The sequence below is a fragment of the Rhopalosiphum maidis genome, chromosome 1 (assembly GCF_003676215.2).
Source record: "Rhopalosiphum maidis isolate BTI-1 chromosome 1, ASM367621v3, whole genome shotgun sequence".
NCBI lineage: Eukaryota > Metazoa > Arthropoda > Insecta > Hemiptera > Aphididae > Rhopalosiphum > Rhopalosiphum maidis.
Genome location: NC_040877.1, coordinates 90,377,380 through 90,404,784, shown reverse-complemented (window position 1 = coordinate 90,404,784; position 27,405 = coordinate 90,377,380). Strand labels below are relative to the sequence as shown.

The window sequence follows — 27,405 nt, the reverse complement described above, 5'->3', positions numbered from 1 at the left end:
TAATGTTAGACAGATTTTAATACTTAAAAAAATATAATAAGACAGATGATAATTATTCAAATTTAAGCACTAGCTGTAACAGTTTGAATAGTATTTCCGTGAATTATAATACAAGGTGGTAATTCTCTAGTTATCACTTCCATCCAATACATGTGTATTTGATCTAATTTTTCAGTAGTTTTGGACGATGATCTAAAATTAATGCAAAACACATTTTTACTAAAATAATTGTAATTAAATATTCTTAAATCAATAGTAATATACGTGTTTTCTTACAAAATGATCAAATTCGATTGCATTGAATAGGTTTCCAATAAATCTTTTACGTATAATGTATCAATCACAGATTGTTCGTTGTATTTTTCATTATCCTGTTGTTGGCTTTCTAAATTAAATATTAAGAGGTGCATGAGTAAATGTTAATGTTATGTTTTCAATATCATCCAATTTTTATGTGGTAAAAAATAATGATGAACCAGTCAAACATGTAGATAAATTACTTTTGTCTTCAATACCTACAAAGTCTGTAGGCCAGTAGTCATTAATAATTTATGGAACTTACATAGTACATCTCACAATTTTATTTATATTTACATGACATATTAATATACAATGCATATTTTTGTTTTATTTAAATAAAGTATTGAAATAAATTTGACAGGGTGACAAATTAGTACTGAATTTATTTTAATATTAATAAACTATCAATTAAATTTACTAGATTTAAACTAAATACAATTATTTTCACTTATGGTTGCTGAAAAATAAATTTGGTATTCAAGATTACAAATGTATCCGCAATCATTGCGCATATTTCGATAAAAATGTAAGTCACACTTAGGGAACATTGATTATACTAGTCATTAGGATTAGTTAATAATGGTGCTTATTATTTGGGTTGGTAAATTATGATATGAAAATTTATTCGAGAGATTCTAAGGGATACCTACTTCAATGAATTATAGTGTTATGAATTAAACAATGACATATATTTTTATTCTGTAACCTAATGTACTTATAGTAGCTAGCGTATATTACCATATAGGTAGATAATAAACATGCTGAAATTTAGCTATAATTTTTTTAATTAGATTGATATATCACAATCAAATCATAAAAGTGTAAAATTAAAAAATTATAAACTATTTTTACTTTGATTAATAAATTGTTGATTCCATAGAGTTGTGAAATTGCCCATAGTTTTAAGGCTAGTTTCTTTTGCTAATACAACGTCTACAAAATCAAATTGAATCCGATACATTGATAGTAGCTGTTTTAATCTGAAAATTATAATTTGCTTTATATTTATTGGTAGGTATAGCATTTATTTAATTCTCTAATTATCAAAGTCAAACACGAATAATAATTATTTTGTGACACAATAAATTGAAGTTTGAATTATTAAGTTATGAATTTCACTGACACGTTCGTGATGTTTTTTTGTGTATAGAATTATGTTATCCTATCTCATTTTACACAGTAGTCTACATAATACAATATATATAATTGTACATAACTATATAGGTATTGATAAAATATTATAACTTTGATGAAAAAATAAATATATTTATGATATATCTATATACGTATTATAAAAACAAATACAAATTAATATACAGCAAATACATATAGAAGAAAGCAGATTAATTTATTTGTTTTATCACGATTATTAGAAAAAAGTTTAACTACTAAAATTTGATTTGATACTAATTTTAAAATGAAATAAATCTGTAACAATACAAACTGTAAATTGTGTTGATAATGAACAAATTAAATGTAAAATGGTACATAATATATAATTTAATTATTATGTATATTAACAATTTAAAATATACAAATATACAGTGTTACCTAAGTATATTTTTACCTATTATAGTTATTATCTAAATGTCCTATATACCTATGCGTGTATTTTTTTGTAAAATAAATGTATGTATGCATCTAGCCCAATTAATTTAACAGCTGTATTTTATTTATACATATTTTTATCGTACAATGTTGAATTGTTGAATGTTATGTTATTAAATACAATATGGTACGTCCCACTTTAATTTAAGCGGCATATTTTGAATTTTTTAATAGCCTGTAAGTTACGCATATTTCCATCGTCCAAAATGTGTCAAAAGTAAACTAATCAACTAAATAACGTTTTAATTATTATTGTTGTTATTATTACTTATTTTTCTCCGTGTCTACGTTGTTCAATTGATCCGTAACACCGAATATTCGAAACTTGCATTTTTTCCAGGTATCACATGATTTAAATATGTGTGCAATAATCAATGCCAAACCTATAAAATTCAGTTTTATAGTAATTATTTTTTAAGCAATTATGTAAATATTTAAATGATTTCATTTCAACACACCACCATCGTCGAACAACCACCATACATCCACTGTCCCATTATTTCGTTTTGTAACAAACGAAAATTCAGTATCGTGCATTTTTACAGAACAATCAAATTCCCTGAGTTTAAAGTAATTTGATTATTTTAGACTATGCGAATTAAATAAATAAATAATAAAAAAAATCCCAATCGAAAAAATATTATTTACTTAGCTTGATATTTTTCTTCTTTGTTAATTAATGCTTTACTGTTTACGTTTTCATCTTCGTAAAACCGTATTTGTTTGTTATTAGTTAAATTGTTATCTTCGCTTTCAATGATTGTGTCTGTCTTCGGTAGCCGAACAATTATAGTTGCAATTCCATCCATATTTGATAAACTTTTTAATACAAACACAATCTTTTTAAGTACTTACTTTTTTTAATTAATTATAAAATTGTATACTTTAATATATTTAAATATGTTTGAATATCATCATCCGTGCACTTAAACCAGCCATGCTTATAACCAATTACAATAATATTAGGTTTAAGAATGCCATGACCACAACTATTTATTATATGAACACCAATATCCAAATCGATATTATCAAGTACATTATACAAAGATTTGATTCCAGTTTGATTTAACCAATTTGCTCCTTTTTCTAGTAATTCTTTTTTTTGTTTCTGTATTAATGGATTCTACAAGAAAATTTAATATATAATCTGTCTGCTAAAATTGTAAATAATAATATAATATATACATTAAGATAATTTTTATAAAATTCAATCTTATTAAATAGTAATTAAAAAATAAAACTGTCCATAAGTTATATTATAAGTTTAATTGTATAAATTTAACTAGATTGTTTAGAGCAATAATATATAAAATAAAAACATGATGATAAAACTTTATATTTGTAGATTTTTAAGATATTCCATTGAAATATGTAATATTTAATAGAAAATTTATTAAAGTAAAAAACTGAATTCTAAGTCAGATTTGTAAACACTGTTGAGCTTCAATAGGCTACAAGGTACCTACTATAGTCAATCTGGAAAAAACGTACCTTTATTATATTAATACACGTTTGTAAACCATTATTTTTAGTTATTATATGAGCTAAATAGACCAGTTCTTTTCTTGATTCAGGTTCACCAGAAAGTACCATAATATTAGGTACATAGTTTTTGACATGCTGTTGAATGGTGTCAGCCATGTACACATTATTTATAACGGTTTTGATTTGTTGTATTTGTTTTGAGGATCCCCAATTTATATCTACAATTATTTTCAAAAAAAAATTGATTTATTTAAGTAAATTATATAATTCATGTAACATTAATTTAAAGAATCAACAGTTAATAAGATTGCAAATTACAAAATGTATAACTAATTTCATACCATCTTTCTTTTCAGCTGCAATTATATATAAAATCCATATAATACATCCAACAATTACTGACATTTGTTTGTCAATAAGGATCATTACCAAAAAACAAATAATAGCTCCAGCAAGACTTAACCATTTGTTATAAAACTAGAAAAATAAATTATTTATATTAATGTCGGTGCATCCGAATTGCATGCCAATAAAAATAAATATAAATTAGAATGTCCAAATTGCATGCCAACCATTAGTGAGGTTTGTCGGTATTGCATGCCACCTCTCAGAGAGGTCTGTCCGAATTGCATTCCGTGTACCTACAAGTTTATCTTTATTTATTATGCACTTACGTGCACAACTTAAACTTTATTTTCCTATTTTTGTTTTTTAAAAAACTTACGTTAAAACTCGGATATAAAAATATTTCGATCTAGAAACTAATCGGTTGTAACAATTATATCATAAAGCGTTTTTCTTCATGATTTATTTTAAAAAAATTTAGAAAAATCAAGTTTAAGTTGTGCATATAAATGCATCGTGCATGATAAATAAACTTGTGGACACATGGCATAAGATTTGGACATACTCCTCTAAGAAATGGCGTGCAATTAGGATGCATTCAATAATGTTATGTTATTTGTCTAGTATTATATTATATACTATTGTATTTATAATGATATAATATAGTATTAGTAAATACTTCGTATGATGGCCTCCAACCTAATGGTTGAAAATGTGCTACATGAAATGTACATAAATTTAACAAAGCGTATGCACACAAATAAATCGTTGAGATGAATGATGCGATCTCATTCAGTTCACCTGTAAAAAAATATAGGCGAATATACCAAAAAAGTTTAAAATGTGTTTATATAAGCCTTTCATTATTGATTATTGAATAGGCAATAGGCATATGCAAAAAATTACAACTATACCTACTAAAAATGCACTATTATTATAGATATTCTAATATTTTAATATGAAATACAAAGATTTGGTTTTTAATGAACAATTATTTTATATTAATCAATTGTATTTAATACCAATTAAAAGAAATATTGACGAAATTACAATAGCTAGGACGTGAGCTCGATAAGGTTCATTTGATTTTCCATAACCTTTTGATAAGTATTTAAGAAATGGATAAATATCATCTTGACCCATCCTTTGTAATATTTTAGGAACAGCAATTAAGGCGGTTAAAGCAGTGCTTAAGGTAGCTGCAAAACAACCAAGGTATATAAGATACGACCATAAAGATATCGTCTGCATTACCTGTAACAATATTTAAATTCAATAATAAATTAGTAACATATAATGTGTATTATATAGTAATTTGTAAGTTTACATTTTCAGATGATTGATAATACAACGAATCATTGGTATCAGTTTATTACATTTTATTATAGAGCCATCTAGTTATTATTTAATTAATTACCTACCCATATGAATATATCATGATAAATATAAATATTATTACATTTTCGTTATTGTGTAATCCTTGAGTACAATTTCTAAATGAACAATTTAAATAAAATCCATTAAGTAATTCGTTTGGATTACCACTTGCATCTCTTAATTGAACCGCTCCGGGTACCAATACTAAAACAATATATGAAGTAATGGTGATGAGAATCGATAATAGAGTTCCCTTCGGTATTGAAGCACTTGGATCCTAAAAAATCGCCATATTTATAATTATAGCCAAAAATAATATTTGATATTCTTAAGTATAAGTAAATACCTTAAGATCTCCAGATATATTTGCTCCAGCTTGTATACCTGTTACAGACGGGAAAAAAACGGCAAAAATTGTAAAAAATGATTGATCGGTCGTATAATCTGAATACCAATTTTCTTTGAATGTCTTCACTGAAAAATAATGATCATTTCTGTAACTAAATACTATAAATGATAACCATAATTGTTAAAATAAATTTACTGCTTAGTCCAGTGAAGCCTGAAGCTATTGCAACATCGGTAGTTGGTCCTAAAAATGATCCGATTAAGACGTCAAAAATTGCTCCAACAATAAAAATTAGCAATATATTTTGAATCTAGAAATATAATTACATTTTAAAAATAATAATAACTGCCTATAATACTGTCGTTAACATTTCTAACTTTAGCTTCATCGTCCATGCCTACACAACACAATATTCCCATAATAAGTATCGCTATAAACCCCGTTAGTATAAATACAAAATTGGAATCCATTGCATGTATATTAAACGTATGCAATAGGGATTTTAATGATAAACAAAATCCGATTGTGTTCAACGCTACTAAAATGGTATTGGCTAATGCCAATAGGATTCCAATAGACGCACCGAATTCCGGCCCAATCGATCTGGAAATAATAAAATATAAGCCCCCTAAGGGATTATAATATTAGTTTTCAACTATAAATCAAGTTAAATATAGATTCTAGACACTATTAGCATAATGAATTTTTAAATCTCTTTTCCTCATTATCCTTTCAATTATTATCTGGAATAAGCGCATAATAATTTTTACAAATGGAATTGTGTGACATTAAAATGCTAAATATTAGCCTTAAATTATAAATCATTGACTAATATATAAATTTGTATATACCTATGTAATTTTAAATTTATACTATGTACCTAGTTTAAATAATATACATAATTATATAGTTTTATTTTATGACTGTAGTTCGCAAAATTATTTTACAATTATGAGCGTAGACAATTTTAAAAGGTTAAGAACCACTGCTAAACTATACATGTAGTAGGTTTTATATCCGTAATGTAAATTCCCGAGATGTCACGTCGAATCCAAACTGGTGCAACTTAATATTTTTTATTTGAAATAAATTATACTAGGTTATAACGCATATAACTAGCTCCCGATCTATTAATATTCGAATTATGATATGAATATAAAGGTAACAAATTATGAAACATTGTAAAATATTAACATCGATTTAGAACTGATACATTCGACAGGTAGATGGGTTATGTGAAACTGGGCCACCATCTGTTAAAACTTATGCTATGGTGAAAATATTAGATAGTAAATTAAAAACCTTTAGTTATAAAAAGTTGCATTTATGTAATAAAATATTGGCACCATCAGTTTCCAGATGATGTGACCCCTTGTGATGGATAACCCCTAAACCCGTCTATTTTATTTTTTGTGAAAAATACATTAGGTTTCAAATTTTACAAATACAAAGTTATAAATATTAGTATTAATAATTTAGAGCTGTTGTGAAAACCTAGGGGGACAATTTCGTATAGGTTTAGGCTTTGGAATAAACGTCGTCAATGAGTAAATCACTACTTCACAATTGGATATTTTGAATACGAAAAACAATTCTGAGTTTAAACTATGTTTGAGACTCAATTAATAAGAATATTATAAAATTTACTGTAATTTTCACTGTAATACTATTAGTAATACGGTAGGTTATAAGAATTTTTATCGAAATCATCGCATGTAGATAATACATTAATATAATGTAAATTATTATACATATATATATATATATATATATGTAAATATACATTATAAGTATTGATTACATAACAATTATTATAATATTGTATTAAATTATTATAATCAAAAAAAAAGTTTTAATTAAAAATAAATAAATACTAACGTACTGTATAGAATGGTGTAAATAATAGTTCTATGTTGCAAATATAAATAGCTTAGAAATATAATAAATATTTTGAAAATTATATTATTTATAATACATATAATACTGAGAAGTTTCTTTTTAATGATTTTTTTTATTTACAGCAATATATTAAAATTGTTATATATCAATTTAATTGAACTTCAAATGCAAATAAAAAAATTAATTAAAGATAAATATTTTGGATTTCTTTAATTTCTGAAAGAGCTACTTATGAGAAACCTTGAATTAAATTATTAATGATGTTGTACTAAGAAAAAAAAGTTTTCAATAAAAATAGAAAAAACCTAGTATAAAATTTTAAATGTCTATAAGTAAGTAAAACAACTAGTATTTTTAAAATTGTATTATATCAAGAAAACGCTATTATACATTTTAATTCCCTATAGTTATACCTATTTGAATTACAATAAAAAAACAAATTTAATGCTGTTATAAACTGATTTATTGTGTTAATTTTCATGTTTTCTGTCGTTTATTGTTAGTTTTCTCAATTATTTTAAAATATACAGGTAATTTTCTAATTTTTATTTTCCTGAATAGGTACTAAATATATAATTATTTTTATTTTTATTATTAAACATACATCAGTAGAAATTCAATACATTCATAACTTTGCTCTAAATCTTAAACTATACTAGCTATTGAATAAATATATAATATTATATACGATACCTCCTTTAACTCGTCCATTAGTACTGATGGCTGACAATGAAAATGTAGTGATAATTATTATTATAAGTGATATGAAAATAATCAAAATTGAATCAAATATGCCAGCTTGTCCAACAATCCAAGGCATCCGCAAGAAAAGCATAACACCCCAAATACTGAGTAAACATGGGTTCAGCACACCTTCGACCCATCCTAATTTTATTCCTTGGTTTACATTTAATTTACTTTCTTCATCACGAACCAATTTATCATAGGACTGGATCTATAAAATTGTATTGTAATATATATATTAAGAAAAATAATAGTTATAGTTATTTATAATTTAAAGTATTTACATTATTTAGTACAACGAGCAGTTAAGACAACATAAAAACCAATAACCTGCATGATTGAATTAGGAAAACATTCAGTATTGTTATCAAAGGACAAAGGAGTTAACCTGATCAGTTTAATTATTTGAACATGGTTATTTTCAGTGGAAACAAGTCGTCTAACCCGGGGGGAAATAGGGTTTATATGAACCTTAGGCATATCTACGTAAAAAGAAATGAAAATTATAATTGTGTCAATGTGTCAGTTGGTTTATATGATTTTATCAAACGTTTTTATCCATTCTACGTCCCTTTACATCACAATAACATTTATTATACTGCCATAGTTATTAAGGCCGATATCACCCGATCCACCGAGTATGTCTAACAAACGAGAATCTCTTTTTAACCTGTATTTCGTTCTTAATATGTATAACATTAACTTATAATGTTTCTTTTTTTTCAATTGATGTATAACATTATGTTGTAATATATTATGTACATTAGCCTTGAAAATTGTTCAATCATTAAGGACTATAGGAGTTGAATACTGCACTTTTGTCTTCAAACGATTTATTTTTATATCATTACAATGTAATCATGATGTCATCACTTATCATGATATACTTGATACTTCTAATATAATATTAAATATTTACGCAAATAGACAAAGTCTATTATACAAAAAATGTTCAATGCTTCATATAAAACCAAAATAGGTCATAAAGTTGTATAGTAATTATATAGGATATATATATATATATATATATATCATCCGTTCATAGCTTGGTACTTTGTTGGGTACTTAATACGTAATAAGTATATTTAATCAATACTAATACCTATCTAAGCTGTGAAAGAAAACTAATTCAAACTACGACTTAAATTAAGAATATCTATATATATCTTATTTTAATAACAAATAACAAAATTTGAAACAAAACATAGATTAATGGGTATGAAACTTAAAACGACATAATATAGTTTTTATTACAATTATATATAGGTAAGTGGAAAAGATCAATACTTAAAAAAATGATTTATTTACAATTTTACTGAGTACGCTAACTTACTAACCTAAAAAATGAGAACTTTATGTTTTAATATCAAAAATATATTCCATACTGATGGGATCTTTAAATTATTGGTGCACCTATACTGCTATCACTCAATCACTGTAGTGAGTATAATATCCGTATCTATTTAAATATTCTATAAATATATAGCAGTCTCTTATTAATACCATTACAAATAATATGTACCTGCGTCCTACATATATATCACCTAACTCATAATTATATAGCAAGGTTATACGGACATATAGTGGTAACCAAAATAATAGTCTTAACCTAAATGAATATGTATAATTGTATCAACATCGTTTTGTTGTTAGAAACTTTAGGGTTGTTGTGGCACCACTTTTAATCGTAGTGGCCTGGGTAAGTTGTACTAATTAAACCGCTGTGTAAAAGCGAAAAAAAGGCCAATTATAGATTCATATTTATTGATTTTTTTCCAATTCAAAATTAATGGGAAAATAATGGTTATCTTTAAGTCATCTCCACAACTGTCCGTACAGGCACATTGCCAAGATTGGAGTGAGAGTCAGGTCACCTAAGAAAACTCCGAGGCCCCACAATAAAAGCCGGTTTTTTATTATTAATATACCGCTCGATGATCATGCCTTATGATTATGAATTATAAATAATAACATGTAACATCTTTAATAGCTATTTGTGAAGTTTAATATTTTTAGTTGCCATAAATAGTACTATATATAAACGAAAATATTATTGCTACATCGACAAAATAAATTACATCCAAATAATAGGTAAAGTTCAAAAATAAAATTTTGCTTGTGTTTTCTCCGTCGTACAAAGATTCAATATGGAAAATTGAACGAAATTCTTCTTAAAATTATTCGATTTAAAGTTCTTAGACAGTAATTTATTTATTGACTTATTTTGCTGTTATACATAGTATGCATTAGTATCAGTATGTGTCGTCGTGTCGATATCTACCATGAATTAAGATATGTAATATCTTTTTTTATGATATCTTAATTCGTGATATCTACAATAAAAATAAAATATTTAAATCAAAATCTACAGATTTTAAGCACCTTTTCCATTCGTATTATTATTATTATTATTATTATAAGTTGGTTAATTTGGTATCCATACCCATTCAACACTAAAAATAAAATCATCAAAACTTTAGATGTAAACCTTTGTCGATTTATATTATGCTTATCATTAATATTATGAAAATAAATTACACATCCGAAAATAAAAAAATGAAAGTAATGTAACTTAATTAGTAATTATATATATTAACAAATTGTTATTGTTGATTTATAGTAGGGGAGGAATCAAATAAATATGACCAATTTATGGAAAAAATCCTTACTCTATGTTTAAGCGTATTGTGCATTTATAATCAGAAATAATTTATCATTACTCATAAGTTGTCAGTAAATAACAAATGATTTTTAAAGTGAAAAGATTTTTACAATTCAAGCACTGTGTAATTAACCTAAATATAATATCTTCTTCAATACAATTCTATTAAGTATTATACCTACAATAAATCAAAGCCATCCGCAGTTCAACACATAATATCTCAAGTATAAACTAATAATGGACTACACAACTTTAAATGATTTTATGACTTGGGCTTTATCTATAAAAAAATTTATTTACTTATTTAGACACACCAAAAAGAACCATTTAAGAGTTTATATTATAGTCATAACTCATAGTCGTAAAGCTTTTGCACGAAGTATAATATATATTTGTTTTAAAAAAGTTTAAAATATATTAAAATATAAGTTATTGATTGTTTTTATAATTTAATTTTAATAAATCGAAATAGTTACCTAACTAATGGTTATACTAACTATAAATGTGTTTTTTCCAGTATAAACACTTTATGGAAAATTAACACTATAAACAATTTTCCAAAAAAATTATCCATAAGTTAATACTTAACAATGGCCGATAGGCGTGTCTAGGCCTCATTCGCAGGTCATGCACAAAAGTGGCATATCCAGGAGGATGGGTTTACTGCACTAGAATTATCAACAACTTTTATAGTCTTATAAATATAAACGCTATAAGTCTAAATGATGAAAATTAAAAAAAAATATATATGAAATCAGAAACTGAGAAAAAATAAGGTTATATTATGCAACACAATTTATAATGTAAGTTAAATCAAATTTCGCAGGTCATGTCTGTGCAGGACAGGCAAGACCCGTAAACACGCCTATGAAAATCGGTAAAATTATGGTTATATTAAAAAATAATTGGTATTCTCAAAAAATGCGAAAAACTCTAAAAAATAAGCAAACAAAAATGTTATTAATATAATATTGATTATAAGTTATTAAATGTAACTTGGTTAGATTTCATATTAAAATTAAGTTAAATAACTATATAAATTAAATAAAATAATTTACCTGATTTTTCCAATGGTACGTTTTTCGTTTAACATCCACCTGTTCAGTCATACTTGTCAACTGGCTACATAAATAATAACGACTAAATGAATACAATTTTCATAAAACAAAATTCTGTTAATAAATATTTACATTTTTGTAATTGAGTATTTGATGTGTGCACAAAATAGCTTAATTGAAAATTCCGTGAAAAGGAAGTATTAATACTTAATATGTTTTTAAAAAATATACATTATTACTATTTATTATTAGATAATGAGTATAATTTTTTTTTATATTTAATAATTTATAATTTTTATATTATTAAATATTAATACATTTACAAAATCTTGAGTATCTGAGTACCTAACTATCTAAGTATACAAAAATTATAATGTGATAAACTGATAACTGCTGCAGTAGAAACTGAACCGGTTTATACTGAGTATAAATATTCGTATATTATTTTTATTAGGCGGGGGCTTCATAAAAAAGTAGTAAGTTGTTTAAAATAACATGGTTATAATGACAAATAATTGAACCCAATTTAGCAAATATTTAAAAAAATATTCAAAATTTTTAGTTAAATATATCTATGTTTATAGAAAATAATATAAAAAAAAATCATTTTCATTTACCTATATATTATATAAATAAATAAAAAGAGGTAAGTATTATTTACTTAAATATTTCAATAAACGCACACGAATTCACGATGCAAATTGTTGCTATGGAAATAATATTATAGTTTATATATTATTAACTGTGAGTGATCGATGGTATGAAGTTTTCATAAAATAGTAGTATGTTGAGAATAAAACTTTTTTTTATTAAACAATTCACGTTCTTTCATTATAAAAATAAAATAACTAAAGTTTTGTAACAATGATAAGATGCGATTCATTAAACAACAGTACGCATCAAGGACGCGATTATGTGAGTTTTATTAAACTTATACTTATTAGTTATTACCTTTATCGTTATTAATGTATGTAAATAATACTATGAAGATTACAAATTAAAAATAATCAGTGTTATTTAACCAAATAATATACTGGGTGTTTCTTTTAAGTGATTACAACACCAACATTTGTTTTTTCTGCCAATCTTGCGTGTTGTATAACAATATTTATAATAGTTCATTTTATACAAATTCTACCAATGTTTAAATAATATTTAAAAATAAGTTAATAAATAAATAATAATTATATAAAAGGTAGGTATATTCCGTTCTTCTACTATTACTACTCTCTGGTTCAGTTAAAAGCAAACTATGAGCCTTTTGTACGTTTATAGGTATGTATTAGAGGTATACGTTTTATAAAGAATGATGTATCCTGTTAGTGTCGGTCTGGTTTATGGTTGATTTTTAGTGAGTCATTGCGGGGCATAGTAATATGAGGCATACTATTTAAAAAAAAATTATTTTGCCTTTTAATACATTACAATACAATTATTAGTTATTAATTTATTAAATAATTATTATTTAAAAATATATGTATGATCAATATTTTAGGTATTTTTAGATTATTAACAGAACGATGAATGTTATAATTTCACAATGATGTGCTGTTTTTTGTTTTTTTGTGTTTACTTATATGATAAGTATTCGATAGAATGCTTCAATTTTTAACTTTGAGGGTAATTTTGAATAGAAAATGAATATAGTTTGTAGTTTAGAGAGGTTAAAATTAAAATCTTAGTACTTTTTTTATAATCGGGATAAACAAATTAATAAATAAGATAAATCAGGAATTTTTACGCAGATCCAATTTTTAACAAAATCAATTTTGTTTTTTTTTTACAAATATATCATGAAATATACTTAATTATATAGGCTGGTAGTGGTAGAATGTTTCCGCTCAGAATTGTTTCTAAAATTGTGGTAGATTCTAAAATATTTTAAATTTATGTGGACAAACTTATTATGTTTAGCAGCTAGATGTTATACAAAAGTGAAAATTATAAATAAAAATTGAAATAGTAATAGGTATTACATCATATTGTTCTATTTATTTAATATGAAAAATATTTTAAAAAATATTGTAGGTAGGTTCTTCTGAAATTAACATCTGTGCATGCCAATGTAACTCATTCAACTTCTTATTTACAGCAGACCAGTATCCATTTGCTTAGGTACCCTTTTTTTACATTTTATACACATAAAATAGAAAATAATTTACCTTGCAAAATAAAAAAATGTAATCAACATACTCGTAAATAGCATTAATTAAATAAATTATTGCTGGAAAATCTAACAAATAAGTACTCGTATACCTAAATAATTTCCTATTTGTTTATAAACTGAATGATATTATTTTCAATAAACAGTCTTAAAGGATTCAGATATTATTGGCTCATCAAAGATTTAAGTATAGTTTTTAAAATTTCAAGTTTTGAAAATATTGGTTTACATTCAACTTGTGTGTTTAGAAGTTATAAGAATGTTTTTGAATATTATATGCATATTGTGTTGAATAAGCTAAACGTTGCTGATAGTTGAAAATTAATTTGAAATTTCCCATTCATAAGTGATATCAGGCACGTATACAAAATAAAATTTGAGGGAGGGGGGGGGGCACAAAATTTAGCAATACAAATTGTGCCGCAACATAATAAAACAATTTTTTCCTTGTTACTTGAAAATTTTTCGTGGTGGGGGGTTGACCCCCTCCTGTATACGTTCCTGAGTGATATATTATTCCATTTGATTATTGGATCTTAGAAATTATTGCCGGATAACCAAGTGGATTTAACCAACACTTTTTCTTATAAATTAGCGGGGTATACCGGGGTAAACTATATAGTTTATTATTATTAACAGTTTTTATCAAGAAAGTGCGGTTTAGTTTAATTTAGTTGTTTATATTTAATTTAATTTAAATTGAAAAATGAAAATATTAAAATTACTATTTGACCAATGTATAGAAAAATTTTCATTACTAAAATTTTAATAGGTTTTGCCTAAACTAAATTATAATTGTGGAAAATATATTGATGCTGAGAATTAAGTAGGTACGTGCGAAACAGAGACAGAATTGACAAATATTGGTATAGCATTCACTTACTCACTTATAGTAATAAATATTAAACAACATGATAAATAGGTATACCAAGTTTGTAAATATGTTTTACATAATTTTAAGTAATACTAAGTACAATATTTTAAGAAAAAGATTTAATTTTTAATATTTTTTTTTATTTTTATCATTTTTTAAATATTTCAATTAGTTTAAACACAATATATATTTCAAATTCTATGTTTTGAGGAAGAATCTTTTACTAATAATGTTGGTGTGAGCTGTAGACTTAATGAACTAATAAATATTTAAAGTTTTAATGAGCGAAGTGGATTGGAACATGGATACCTGTAAAATTTTTGTCCACTTCTCCGCTCACCAAAAATTTAACTTATAAAAATTTAAATTTAAAAGTAAGTATTTAAAAAATATACTTATTAGTCAGTATTATAAGTAAGTAACAATTAAATTAAAACATTTTCTACCTATTTCAGAATATTATAATGGACAATAAATTTTAAAAACCGGAAAGTCGCTCTGCTATATACCAGATAAAAGTAATAAAAGTAATCGTGATAATCGGTTAGATGTAAAACAAAAAATGTATAATTATTGTGTTAAATTTTAATTCAATGCTATATCGTTGTATAAAAAATACGATTTAGGTAGGTTACATAAATATTTTTAAAATATCATTGAATATAGGCTGTAATTAGTGTAATATAGGTATGTAATGATTAGAAGTTTCGAGTTACTATGAATTATATTTTTCGTTAAATTACACAATTTATTCAATTAATGAACTTGTAAAAATTCTATTAAAAATAACTGTTCATATTATGTATTTTCAATATTTTTATATTGCCATCATCAAAACTTATTTATCGGGAATCTCATATTAGTCTTATTAAATGTCCAAGATTTTTGATTAACCCTAATTTTTTTTTTCAATATTTATAAAAATTTAAAATTAATAGTTTAAAATGTATCATAATACTTTAAATATGATAATAAATATTTTATTTATAATATAAAAGCGGCTAACTCAAATCCACAGCAGAGGGACTACTCGAGTTTTCTTTAATATAATTTATTTAAGTTTTTATAAGATATATTATAATTATAAATATTTTATACGTTTATGAACTAATTTTTATCTTATATACCTACGCTTATACACACTAATAAGTATTAAGTAATAACCATTGAGTCGAAATTTATTGAGCTTATACTTAAGTTGACATGGTATAGCTTTGGTTAAAAGGTACAATCTTTTTTATCGTTGTTCGCACATATTTATTAGTTATAAATTTATAATAATATGTAATACTGCTATACAACTATATTACTAATAATTAATATTATACTCTTTAAATATAATAATAATAATAATGTATAATATTATACTTATTAATTATTATTGTTGAAATTATTATGTCATGTTTCGAAATATTAAAAGTTACAATTAAAAATACTTTATATAGGTATTAGGTATGTAATATTTAACTTATAATTTAATTTAATTCATATGCATTTAAGCCGGCTACAAATTACGACTAATAATATACCTAAATGTGAACATCGACGAAACGTTTTTAAAACGTATAATAATATCGTGTTTCACGCGTGTATAGTTTAATAACTAACAATTAATTTTCAGTGACAGTTTAAACTTAAACTTTATTATAATATGTACATTGTACATAAAAATATATAATTGTTTCAATTATAGAGACGTAATTTTTCTTTGATGACGTTCTACTTGCCGTTAATATATTTCTCAACAATCTTGTACAGTTGTATAATAAAATCGCATGCGGAATAATCATTAATAATAACTACTGGTACAAACCTATATTCATATAGTTAATACTTGTGTTCAGGAATTTTGCTAACAGATCTTATATATAAGCACAATTTTAACCAAGTTTTGTATAAAAATATATTCACAGGAAAAAAAGAAGAAACAAGAAAGAAAAAAGTCAATCCTTTATTTGATAGAGAATTTTTTAAGATTCGAAGGGTATGGATAGTCAAGTATACATTTAATTGTTTATATATACGTACCAGTCATAATGTAAAAAAAGTTAACAATTAATAAATAAGATTATGAGGTACTTAGCAACCTCTTTAATACTTATATGTATAAAAGTATTAAATATAAATATGTATTTAGAACTTATATTATAATTATTTTTGTATATTAATTTCAAATACTTAGCTATTTATATATTATGTATATATATATATATATATATATATATATTATGTAAACACACACCATATTATGAATCGGGACCTCCATATTCCCTAGCAGATGTATGTACTAATTATTAGTAATAATGGGATAATGCAATTTCTTTCATTTTTTCACTATAAAATTGTATACCAAATTAAGACTCTCTGTGTATATTATATTTTAACAAAAAGTAAATAATTAGCAATTCTTAAATAATATATATGATTATAGTTTACCGTAATTAGTTTTTTTTGATACCGCATTTTTTATTGTTGATTAATTCATAAGTTTTGAGAATTGAGAATTTATTAGAATACTAGAACTATCTAATCAAATTATTAGTATTGAAAAACCATGTCTGAAAATATTTAGGTAAGAATATTCGTTGTATGTTAAAAATTTAAATAAAAATCGTTAACTACACTCTAGCTTATAATTAATATTAAGTAAAGTATTATAGTAGTGCTAAATTATAATTTGAATATTTGTTAGGCCATTTACAAAAGAATAATTAAAAATTAATATAAATATATAGTCACAATTCTCAACAATAGGGTAGGTACCTACCTAAAACAAATAATTTTTTATGCTTATTTTTGTGGTTTAAAAATGATATTTTATCTTATTTTTTATAATATAAAACATAAAAGTGTATTTTATGGTCTACTTATATGGTATTATTGGTATTGACTAATGAACTACCAATATGTCTATATAGATTATAGATACCTATAGTTTAATATTTTAAATTATAAATGTTAATGTATTTTATCTGCATAAAATATGTTTTTGAAAAAAAACAAAACCGAAGAAGACTATTTTTATCAGTAGGTAGGTACCCTATAGCCTTAGGTTCCAAAAACTCGTTATGATAGTATAAGTATTTGTACTATATCATTATCCATTATTCATGCAACCGTTGATAAATTGACTTTTCTATATTTATTTATTTCAACTATTTTATATATACATACATTACTACATTAGTAATTTCTTAGATTAGAAGTTAGATTGTATCTGTATCTGTTTTATGTATCACTGTAAAATGGTCTTTTAAGGCTCAGTCTATTTTTGATATAAATAAATAACTAAGGTACCTACCTAGTGGCTAGTACATACTCCTTTTTCATAACTTCATAAGCATACTAAGGCCGAAATCCTCCGAAAAAAAACTTATTCCTCGTAGAACAGCTATGTATTATAATAATTTTGAATATCATGAGAAATATTGAAGCATTTACATATAGTTTTTATAAATTAGGTACATAAAAACGGCATCGACATTAGTAGAAGAAGCTTGTTTAAATACTAGTCATCATGCAGTTTGTGATAACATCGACTTAGATACTATTCTTATAGAATACGAGAATTATTATTTTTTACGTTATCAGAAAAAACCACAAATTAGTAAATCGTTGGATATCGCAAAATCTGATATTCACAATGCTACTAAAAATAAAGCCAAAACTTGTAAAAAATCAAATACAAATCAACATTCACAAGATACTCAATCAATAGATACAACTTGTATTACAGTAACTCCTATGAATATTTGTAATGAATCTTTAGAGGATGAATATTGTTTACCTTCTATTGATCTCGGATATTGGAAGGACGAATGGCGAATATACGCTGAAATGATATCAAAAGTAATAATTAAAAATTCACTTACTACGAGTCTTATAAAGAATAATCAAACAAAATATTTTAAAGGAAATTTTAGTCACTAATCCAAATGTGAAATGGTCAGATATTAAAGGACTTTCGACGCCTAAGAAATTATTAGATGAGGCTATCGTACTACCAACAAAATATCCTGACTTATTTACTGGACTATGTACTCCGTGGACGGCAATGTTATTTTATGGTCCTCCTGGTACAGGTGATTATATTATAAGCATATTTTAATAAATTACTATTTTATAATATCTATATACATATGTAAATATTAAAAATGAACACTATTTTCAGGAAAAACATTGCTTGCTAAAGCGGTAGCGACTGAATGTAAAACGACATTTTTTAATATCACACCTAGTACACTTGTTGCTAAATGGAGAGGGGATTCTGAAAAGCTTATTAAAGTAATGTTTGAAATGGCAGAACAAATGTCACCAAGTACAATATTTATTGACGAGTTAGATACAATTGCATCGAAGCGTATTGACCACGAAGCTTCACGTAGACTAACATCTGAAATATTAATACATATGGATGGTCTCCTGCGTTCAGAAAAACGAATATTTTTGTTGGCAACGTCAAACCATCCGTGGTAAAATCATAATTCATAATCATATATATTTGGACAGTAACATAAAACACATAGCATAAAAAATAATTACAATCCTAAATTCTTGTATAAAGTAGAAAACTTAACATTTTTTTTTCTAGCTGTACTTAACCCTTAACCTATAGAAATTTTAAGTTCAAATTTAGACAAAACTAGAGATTTAAACGAAGGATATAACGATTATAGTTATTTTATTGTTGTTTAAAAATACTATTTGAGGGTACTTAAAACTTTTAAAGTTTTAACATAGGTTCCTATGTTATTATGTTCTATAGACAACGGCATTTTCAAATGCAACGTTTTTGGTAAAAATAAATTCAACTAACTAGCAATATGAATAAATTACAATACATATCTTCTTCGTTTAGAATAGTTTTGAATTCAAATTTAACACATACATAAATACATTATAGTAACTAATAACTATAACTCCTCAATAGCGATGTTCACTCAACATCTACTGTACAGCAGAGCGGTTACTTACTTCCCTTTTTTTTATTGTAGTAATGCAAAAATAGGGTGCGTGTGCATAATTTATATTCCTTTATTTATACTTTTTAATAATTTATAGTTTATCATTTGTGTATAATACTATAATATAATGTATTATATATATATATATATATATATATATATATATATACCATGCATACACTCCAGTTTACTACATTATCATATATATACATTATACATACATAAATATATATGAGGAATTAGTGATATGACAAATTTACTTACCCTAATCCAACATGAGACTTACCATTTATTATAGTTTAATATTAATTAAGAACACACTTGATATATTTAAAACACTTAAAGATTACTTGTATTATTTGAAATATAACATATTATAATGAACTTATCACTCATCACACATGACCACCGACGGAGGCATACGTCGAGAGAGTGTCGTTGTAGGGATCCGGCCAATGGTCAATGGGTGCGGTCCGAGTAAATAGCACAGTTTTGTGTATAAAATACATAATGCTATTAGTCAGAGATGACTATTTTATAATGTAGGAACTTGTGTGAATAATTGAATATGTATAGAATAACATGTATATATATATAAACTGAGATTCTAATGACGACACTCTTTTTAGCCATTGACTACAAAGGGTAGCCATCATTACATTATTCAATTATTTAAATCCTTTAATTATAATTTTAAAAAGGGCTTAATATTAATTTGGGAAAGTCCTTTAGGACCATATAAATTTTTATATAAAAGATTTAACATAATGATAATAATCAATTAAAATAATTATAATTATAATGGGCGGTTGTACCTACACATTCACGAGTATTATACTTATATATATTTAAAATTGTACAAAGTATATAGGTATGTATATCAAAATTTAGATTTGGAAAGGAAAAAAAAGGCAATATAGGCATATACGAGAAAAAATTAACAAATCCAACTATTCAAGTACAACAAGATAGGTAGATAGGTAGGCAGAAATGCAGGATGATTTCTTCTCTTTTTTTAAATTATAACTAATTTAGATGTTATAATGTATAACTTTATAATACTATACCATATATACTTATTTATACCTAGATATATTCTATTTATGTGATATGGGTCATAGATAGCGTGCTTATTGTGTTTTATACACAGAGTAAGGGAAAAAAGAAAAAATAATTATTAATTACATATTTATATACATATATATACCCAAATAGGTACCAGTGGCGGTTTTGGTTGTATTTTTTTAATGAGGCGAATTATGTATACCCCCCACCCCTATCATAACAAAAATTAAACAGTTCGAATGGAATTTAAAAATATAAAAATAATTATAATATAATATTTTAATTTTATATATATATTATATATAGTAACATATACATAGTATTACAACAATAACAATTGGTTGTTTAGTTTTTTTGTTGAACATGTTGCAGTGCCCGTAGCCGTGGCTGTGGGCTGACTATAATAGTAGATATATTTTCAGTACATAGACAAAACCCTCTCTAACGTAATTTGAAATACGCTGAAATACCGGCGTTCGTTTACGTACTAATTATTTCGTGTATTTTTTATCGGTTTATTGATATTTTTTAATAATAAACACGGAATGTTAGGTACAATAATTTAATAAGTAATAATTCATATTAAAGTGAAATGAAGAAGAATTTTTTTCTCAAATAAAATCATAAATACGTAAAAAATTATTAGCGAAATATACAAGAAATTCTCATTTTAATTATTATTTACCACAAAATTTTAGGTGAGGCACTGCCTCACTTGTCTCACCCTCAAAACCGCCACTGATAGGTACTCCAAAGTCTAAGTTATAATATATATTCAAATTAAATTTATATATTTATGTATTTGTGTATTTATTTATGTATATCCTTGGCTATATAACTATTGACGTACATAAAATACCTATAGGTATATAATAAATATACAGTAAAGTACTAACATAGTAAAAATCCATGTATTGAATCAAGTATTATACACTTATTAGTTATTCTTAATGTTTTTATACATATGCTATTATTATTTATTATTATCAAAGGGAACTAGATCCTGCAATTTTTCGTCGTCTTGAAAAACGTATTTTTGTTGACTTGCCAGATGTTCAAGCTAGAAAAGATATGTTTGTATACTATCTATCGGAAATGTTACAAAAACATAAGTATATCAAATGTGATATTGATAGTGATAGTCTTGCTCAAGTATGTTATAAAGAATTAATACAATAATAGTATAAAATATAATTCCTACATTTTTTTTAGGAAACTAATGGTTATTCTGGTTCAGATATAAGACTTGTATGTAAAGAAACAACAATGCAGGCTATGCGTTCAATATTCCAAGTTTTAGAAAAAAAAACCGGTAATAATATAAATTTTACAATAACGACTAAAGAAGTCAAGAATGCAATTTCAAAAACTAAACCATCAACAAGTGAGACAGATAATAATAAATATAAAATTTGGCAATCACAATATGCATCATGTTAATTTCAAGATAAATTATTTAAATCTAGCCAATCTAGGTAATATTTAAGTACAGAGGTTTTTATTTTTTATAATTTTAAAATAATTATCGATACAAAGTACCTATTTGGAAAATTATGATTTTAATTTTAATTATACCTATATAATTATACATATAATATAAAATATAAAATTACTAATATAATATACATTTTTATATGAATATACATAATTAAGAAATATTTTATTCTTATTAAGTACATATACCCTGGCGCCATAAGCGTGCGCAGGTCTTCTTGGCAGGGGAAGCAAGACTCCAAAAACCTTCCACCGATTTTTCCCAGCTAAAACCTTGATGTGAGGCAACGATAATTTAAATAAATTCTCACACAAACTCAAGTATAAGGTTCTATTAAACCATGGTACTGTTCTATAGGGTTAAGAGTTAGGTTAGGTTAAATTATCAAAAGTTTTCAATAAGTCCTTTTTAATAATAATATCTTTAACGATCAAGAAGACATAATGAAAAATAATTAAAAATACATAACAAAAACATTTGCCAAGATGGAGATCGGCATGAAAACTTTCTTGATTTTCAATGTTTAGAAATGTATTAATTTTATGCAATATGTATGTATAATGTATTTTATTTTCATTTTCATTTAGTGAGAAAGATCTCTGAAACCGGAGAGCAGATTTTGTTATTTGGGATCTTGTTAGATTCACATCGACTAGGAGAAATGCAGTGAAGATTTTCAGAACTTTATCTTTTATAGTTGATTCACTACAGAGCTTCAAAAAAATTTAAAAAAAATTTTATTGAGAGCTTTTTTTATGTTTTTTAGCTTTATAGCTTTGTAATGAGTTAACGATTGAAGATAAAGTTCTGAAAATCTTCACAGCACTTCTCCTAGTCGATGTGAACCTAACAAGATCCCAAATAACAAAATTTGTTCTCCAGTTTCGATAATCTACCACATTAAATGAAAATCTAGCAAAAAATAATTATTTTTTTAACTGTGAAAAATTAAACAATTTTTTTAAAAATTTTGTATCTCACATTTTGTATTTACTTGATAATTCCTTTTTAATGAGCTATCAACCAATTTTTAGTTATGATAGTTTTGGAAAAAAAAATAAAAAAAAAAATAGAAATTTTGAGACTGTTCCGCCGATGTTTTTGTAGATTCAAATCGTTGTACCGTTTAGGTATGATATCGGATCTCTCTTATTAATATTTTATGTTAAACCTCGCTTAATTATCCACCTACTCATTACAACTGAGTTACATTTTTATCATTTTCCAATTAAACACAAATTCTCGAAGTTAAAAATTAAGAAAGTAAAAAAAATTACTAAATAAGAAGACTTATAAGACAATAATTTGAACATTTTAAATAAGTAATATGTCTTATTAAAATTCCATATACGATGTTTAGTGGTGGAGTCTAATGTTTTAAAAATGTCTATTGCTCTTCATAAATTTTAAATGTGTATTTTGTTTTGTTTTAATACTATTTAATATTTACTATTTTAAAATAGCATAGATATCAATTACCAATATTGAACATTTGAAAATATTATTATTTAAATATTATCAAACATTTATAGGTATTATTGTATAATATAAAATGTTTGGAAAGCAGAAATCTCGCAGGGGAGACAGTTGCCTCCCCTGTGCCACGTTTATGCCTGGCGCACATACATGAATTTATATAATTTATGTTTTTTTAATCAATAATCATAATATAGTACAGGGTGATTGCTTAATCGGACAATATTCATTACTTCAAAATCAATTAACGTTTTTTAAAATACGTTTCTTGTGTAGTTCACAGTTAAAATAAAATAACATTATTATCATTATAATTAAGTATTTTACTTTTCTGAATAACGACATAATTTTTATATCCATATTTTAGAGCAAAGTATTTTCCCTAGTATTTTAATAAATAAAAACCAAAATTCATACAAGTGTTACCCCGCAAAATGTTGGTCTACTAATCTATTCACCATACTTTAAATACCTAGATATTTATAAGCTATTCGTACGAATTTAAATTTTTAAGTATCGAAATAGGTATACAGAACAATTATATTTTGCTCTAGGATATGAATAAAATATTAAACTTAAACTTTTAAGTTAATATGTATAATAATGTAGTTATAGGTCTATAAATGATAGTTAAACTAAGTTCTCCTTATTCGGCTCATTCAGTTAGGTACCTAATAGTCATAGACTTCCTAGTTCCTACATTTTGTATACATACCAACAGGTTAGATTATAAAAAATGTTTATAAATAAACATTTGATTGAGAGATTAACCGTTTCCGAGAGTAGGAGGGTACAATTATTTTGGGTCCTTAATACCTTGTAAATTTGTGATTTTATATAATAAAAGTTTAATCACATAATTCAAAATTTGTAATTTTTAGTATATACGCATGGTGGTTAAGTAATCTAACCTTCAGGGGCGGATTCAGACTAAGATAAATGGGTGGGGAGGTTGGGGATTTTTAAAGGGCACACATTAATTTTGATCAAGTATTTATTTAGGTTCATACATATGTTACTTTCTATAGTCTCGTATAGAACAAAAAAATAAATATTTTTTATATTTATAGTAAATTATAAAATATATCACTATAATTATATTACCCTTGAAGTATATATATTATGTACGTCAAAAACTAAAATCAGGGACTTCAAACTATTTTTTTGAGAAAGAATGGGGTATCCGCCACTGCTAACCTTAAGTACTTTATTTCTAATCTAATGAATACAAAAATATCCCTAGACATATTAAAAAAAATCTCAATCCCGCGTTATAGATGTTCCACATAAAATATATGTGTTGATTTTAAAAGGTTGTAAAAAGTTACTTATTTTTATAGTTTTCTATTGATATAATATACCTAATAGGTATATAGTTAAAATATAGGTAACTTTAAAAAATATATTCGGTATTAGGATAAAATTGAATTGAGTTAGATTTATAGTAGGTAAACTACAGGTGTTTATTATCTTAATAATATGTTATATTATATTCGTGCAAAATTAACGCCTTTCTCAGGTGTACAAATATTTTGTGAACACACAGTTACATATGAATGCAAAATAATAGTATGTCAAGTGAAAAACAATTTTAAAGTTCATGAGTTTATATTTCAAAAAACGTTAAATGATTAGGTTCAACTTAGGATTTATTGTAAAAACTCGAGTGAATTTTGAAATTATTCTCTAATAACGTAGGTAGTTAAGGCAAACTAAGAAAACTAAAATGAACACAACCATGAAACGTTTAACAAAAAATTAGTTTATGTTAAAAGTAAAGCTATGGTATTTTTGATTGTTTAATAAAAGTATAACAATCACATATCTTTTTTGGGAGTCTACTCTTTTAACTTCTTCGTGGTGTATCCTGGATAACGCTGCAGTATTCACAATACTTTAATATTACTACTGCATTACTAATGTCAGCTGAGACAAACTAGAGAATTGTTTGGGGAGGTACCTAAGTCATAATATTCATAATATTATAACATACTACATTTTATTTATACTCATTACTTCTTAGTTTTTAGTATAGGTAATAGATACATAGGTACCTAGATACCCCTACATACGTCTAAAATAGCCAATGTATTTTTATAGCTCTATAATGGCCACATTTGTAATTCAAAGACTAAATTATTTTTAATTAATTAATGTGAACATAGAAAAAATAGGTATACACTTAAAAATGAAAAAATATGTTATGCTAGTCATAAAAATGTCATACCAGCCTATGGTATTAATAAGCATTTTTTGAATAACAACTATAGAAAAAAAATTGTTCATATAAAATTATTTAATATGAGCTCTTTTATGCTGTAACACTTTGTAGGTATATTGTATTAAAAATAATAAAAAAAATATGGTCCAAATTTAGAAAAATAGATATTAATGTCAACTACCAATGTAGCATGGTTATTAATTGTCCAACAAGCTACAAGACAATGGAAATTAATCCAGTGATAGATAAATAAGAGCACTTGTGCTCTATTATTATTTTTTTTTATAAATTTTTCTTACCAGTGTATCCTATGTGTACCTACTTGGCTACTTATTATCAAATGACAAATACTACAAATTAATAAAGATTATTAATATTTAAAAATGTTTATTTCTCTGAGAAACCATATCTTAAATCATGAAGTTGAATTGACAATGTACATTAACATAGTAACATTCTTAATAGTAAATAATATGAGATATAAAATATAGATACTTTGGTAGGTAATACATAATATATACTTTGTTATGACTTCATGAATAATGAAACCAAACTTTTCACAATTATAATATGCTATTATACTTATATAAAACTATGTAATAAAAGAATATCCTCATGAAAATTACTCATCATTTTAAGTTTCTATTAATTTTTTATAAATGCTATAATAAAAGCATTTTTATTTATATAAATATGTATCAACACCAGGTCATAATTCTTAGATTTTTATTGTTTATTACAATTGTTTGTAATTGTTTTAAATTGTTAATACTACTATAGTATGACTGTATAGAGGTACCAAAATGCAGTGGCGGCTCAAGGCACGGGTGAACCGGGCAGTCACTGGAAGCGCATTTGTAGGTGCTCAAAAATTTGTAAAAAATTTTTTTTAAATAATAATGATGTGTAATAATTACAATTCTCTATAATAATAAATTGTTATACATTTAAGCTATACTTTTAAGGGCCTATAAAAAATTTGCCCAGGGCACCAAAATATCTTGAGCCGGCACTGCCAAAATGTGATTTAATGTAATACTTATGACTTAAAAGTACCATCGAGGTCATAAATTAAATTATTAAGGGTATATACCTCCACATAGTTTATGATATACAATAAAGAGGTAATATTTTTTTAAATATCAAAATAGTACATGGCCAAGTGTTTTTATTTATTTGCTGTAAGCTTATTATAATATTTTATACATTATACCTAATAAACATGTAATTAAAATTTTAAACAAAATAATTTTTTGTATATGTGTATGTGTTAAATAGATAACACGGAAGGTACATTGCAGTTTCAGGAACGAAATGCG

At 25.0% G+C, this 27,405-nt stretch overlaps 2 protein-coding genes across 6 annotated transcripts; one reads left to right on the top strand and one right to left on the bottom strand.

Moving 5' to 3' along the window:
• On the bottom strand, positions 1–20,134 carry LOC113551387 (bumetanide-sensitive sodium-(potassium)-chloride cotransporter-like). Of its 5 annotated transcripts, XM_026953608.1 has the most exons (19): positions 12,489–12,599; positions 11,960–11,997; positions 11,828–11,891; positions 8,057–8,318; positions 5,842–6,092; positions 5,660–5,774; positions 5,462–5,589; positions 5,198–5,392; positions 4,761–4,992; positions 4,418–4,539; positions 3,735–3,870; positions 3,400–3,611; positions 2,793–3,031; positions 2,557–2,727; positions 2,367–2,467; positions 2,177–2,291; positions 1,153–1,280; positions 277–385; positions 63–192 (listed from the first exon to the last, which is right to left on the bottom strand). In XM_026953608.1, exons 3-19 carry the CDS (start codon positions 11,876–11,878, stop codon positions 63–65), a joined length of 2,697 nt encoding a protein of 898 aa, XP_026809409.1. In that variant the 5' UTR covers positions 11,879–11,891; positions 11,960–11,997; positions 12,489–12,599. The 5 variants fall into 5 exon arrangements, with proteins under 5 accessions (XP_026809408.1, XP_026809409.1, XP_026809412.1 ...); XM_026953611.1 differs by lacking the exons at positions 11,960–11,997; positions 12,489–12,599 and adding an exon at positions 20,116–20,134; XM_026953610.2 differs by lacking the exon at positions 11,960–11,997 and having other exon boundaries at positions 12,511–12,647.
• Positions 12,654–27,405, top strand: LOC113551389 (katanin p60 ATPase-containing subunit A-like 2). Its single transcript, XM_026953612.2, has 8 exons — positions 12,654–12,742; positions 16,779–16,849; positions 18,327–18,714; positions 18,779–18,947; positions 19,037–19,337; positions 21,887–22,046; positions 22,107–22,369; positions 27,365–27,405. The coding sequence occupies exons 1-7, from the start codon at positions 12,692–12,694 to the stop codon at positions 22,332–22,334; spliced, it is 1,368 nt and encodes a 455-aa protein (XP_026809413.1). The 5' UTR covers positions 12,654–12,691; the 3' UTR covers positions 22,335–22,369; positions 27,365–27,405.

Coding starts and splice junctions, on each gene's coding strand:
- LOC113551389 (XM_026953612.2), top strand. CDS start 12,692: ATGATAAGATGCGATTCATTAAACAACAGTACGCATCAAGGACGCGAT. Junction 16,850..18,326: donor AATTTTTTAAGATTCGAAGG/GTATGGATAGTC, acceptor TTTATAAATTAG/GTACATAAAAACGGCATCGA. Junction 19,338..21,886: donor GCAACGTCAAACCATCCGTG/GTAAAATCATAA, acceptor TTATTATCAAAG/GGAACTAGATCCTGCAATTT.
- LOC113551387 (XM_026953611.1), bottom strand. CDS start 11,878: ATGACTGAACAGGTGGATGTTAAACGAAAAACGTACCATTGGAAAAAT. Junction 6,093..8,056: donor TAATGGACGAGTTAAAGGAG/GTATCGTATATA, acceptor ATAATCCCTTAG/GGGGCTTATATTTTATTATT. Junction 3,032..3,399: donor CGTGTATTAATATAATAAAG/GTACGTTTTTTC, acceptor ATTTTCTTGTAG/AATCCATTAATACAGAAACA.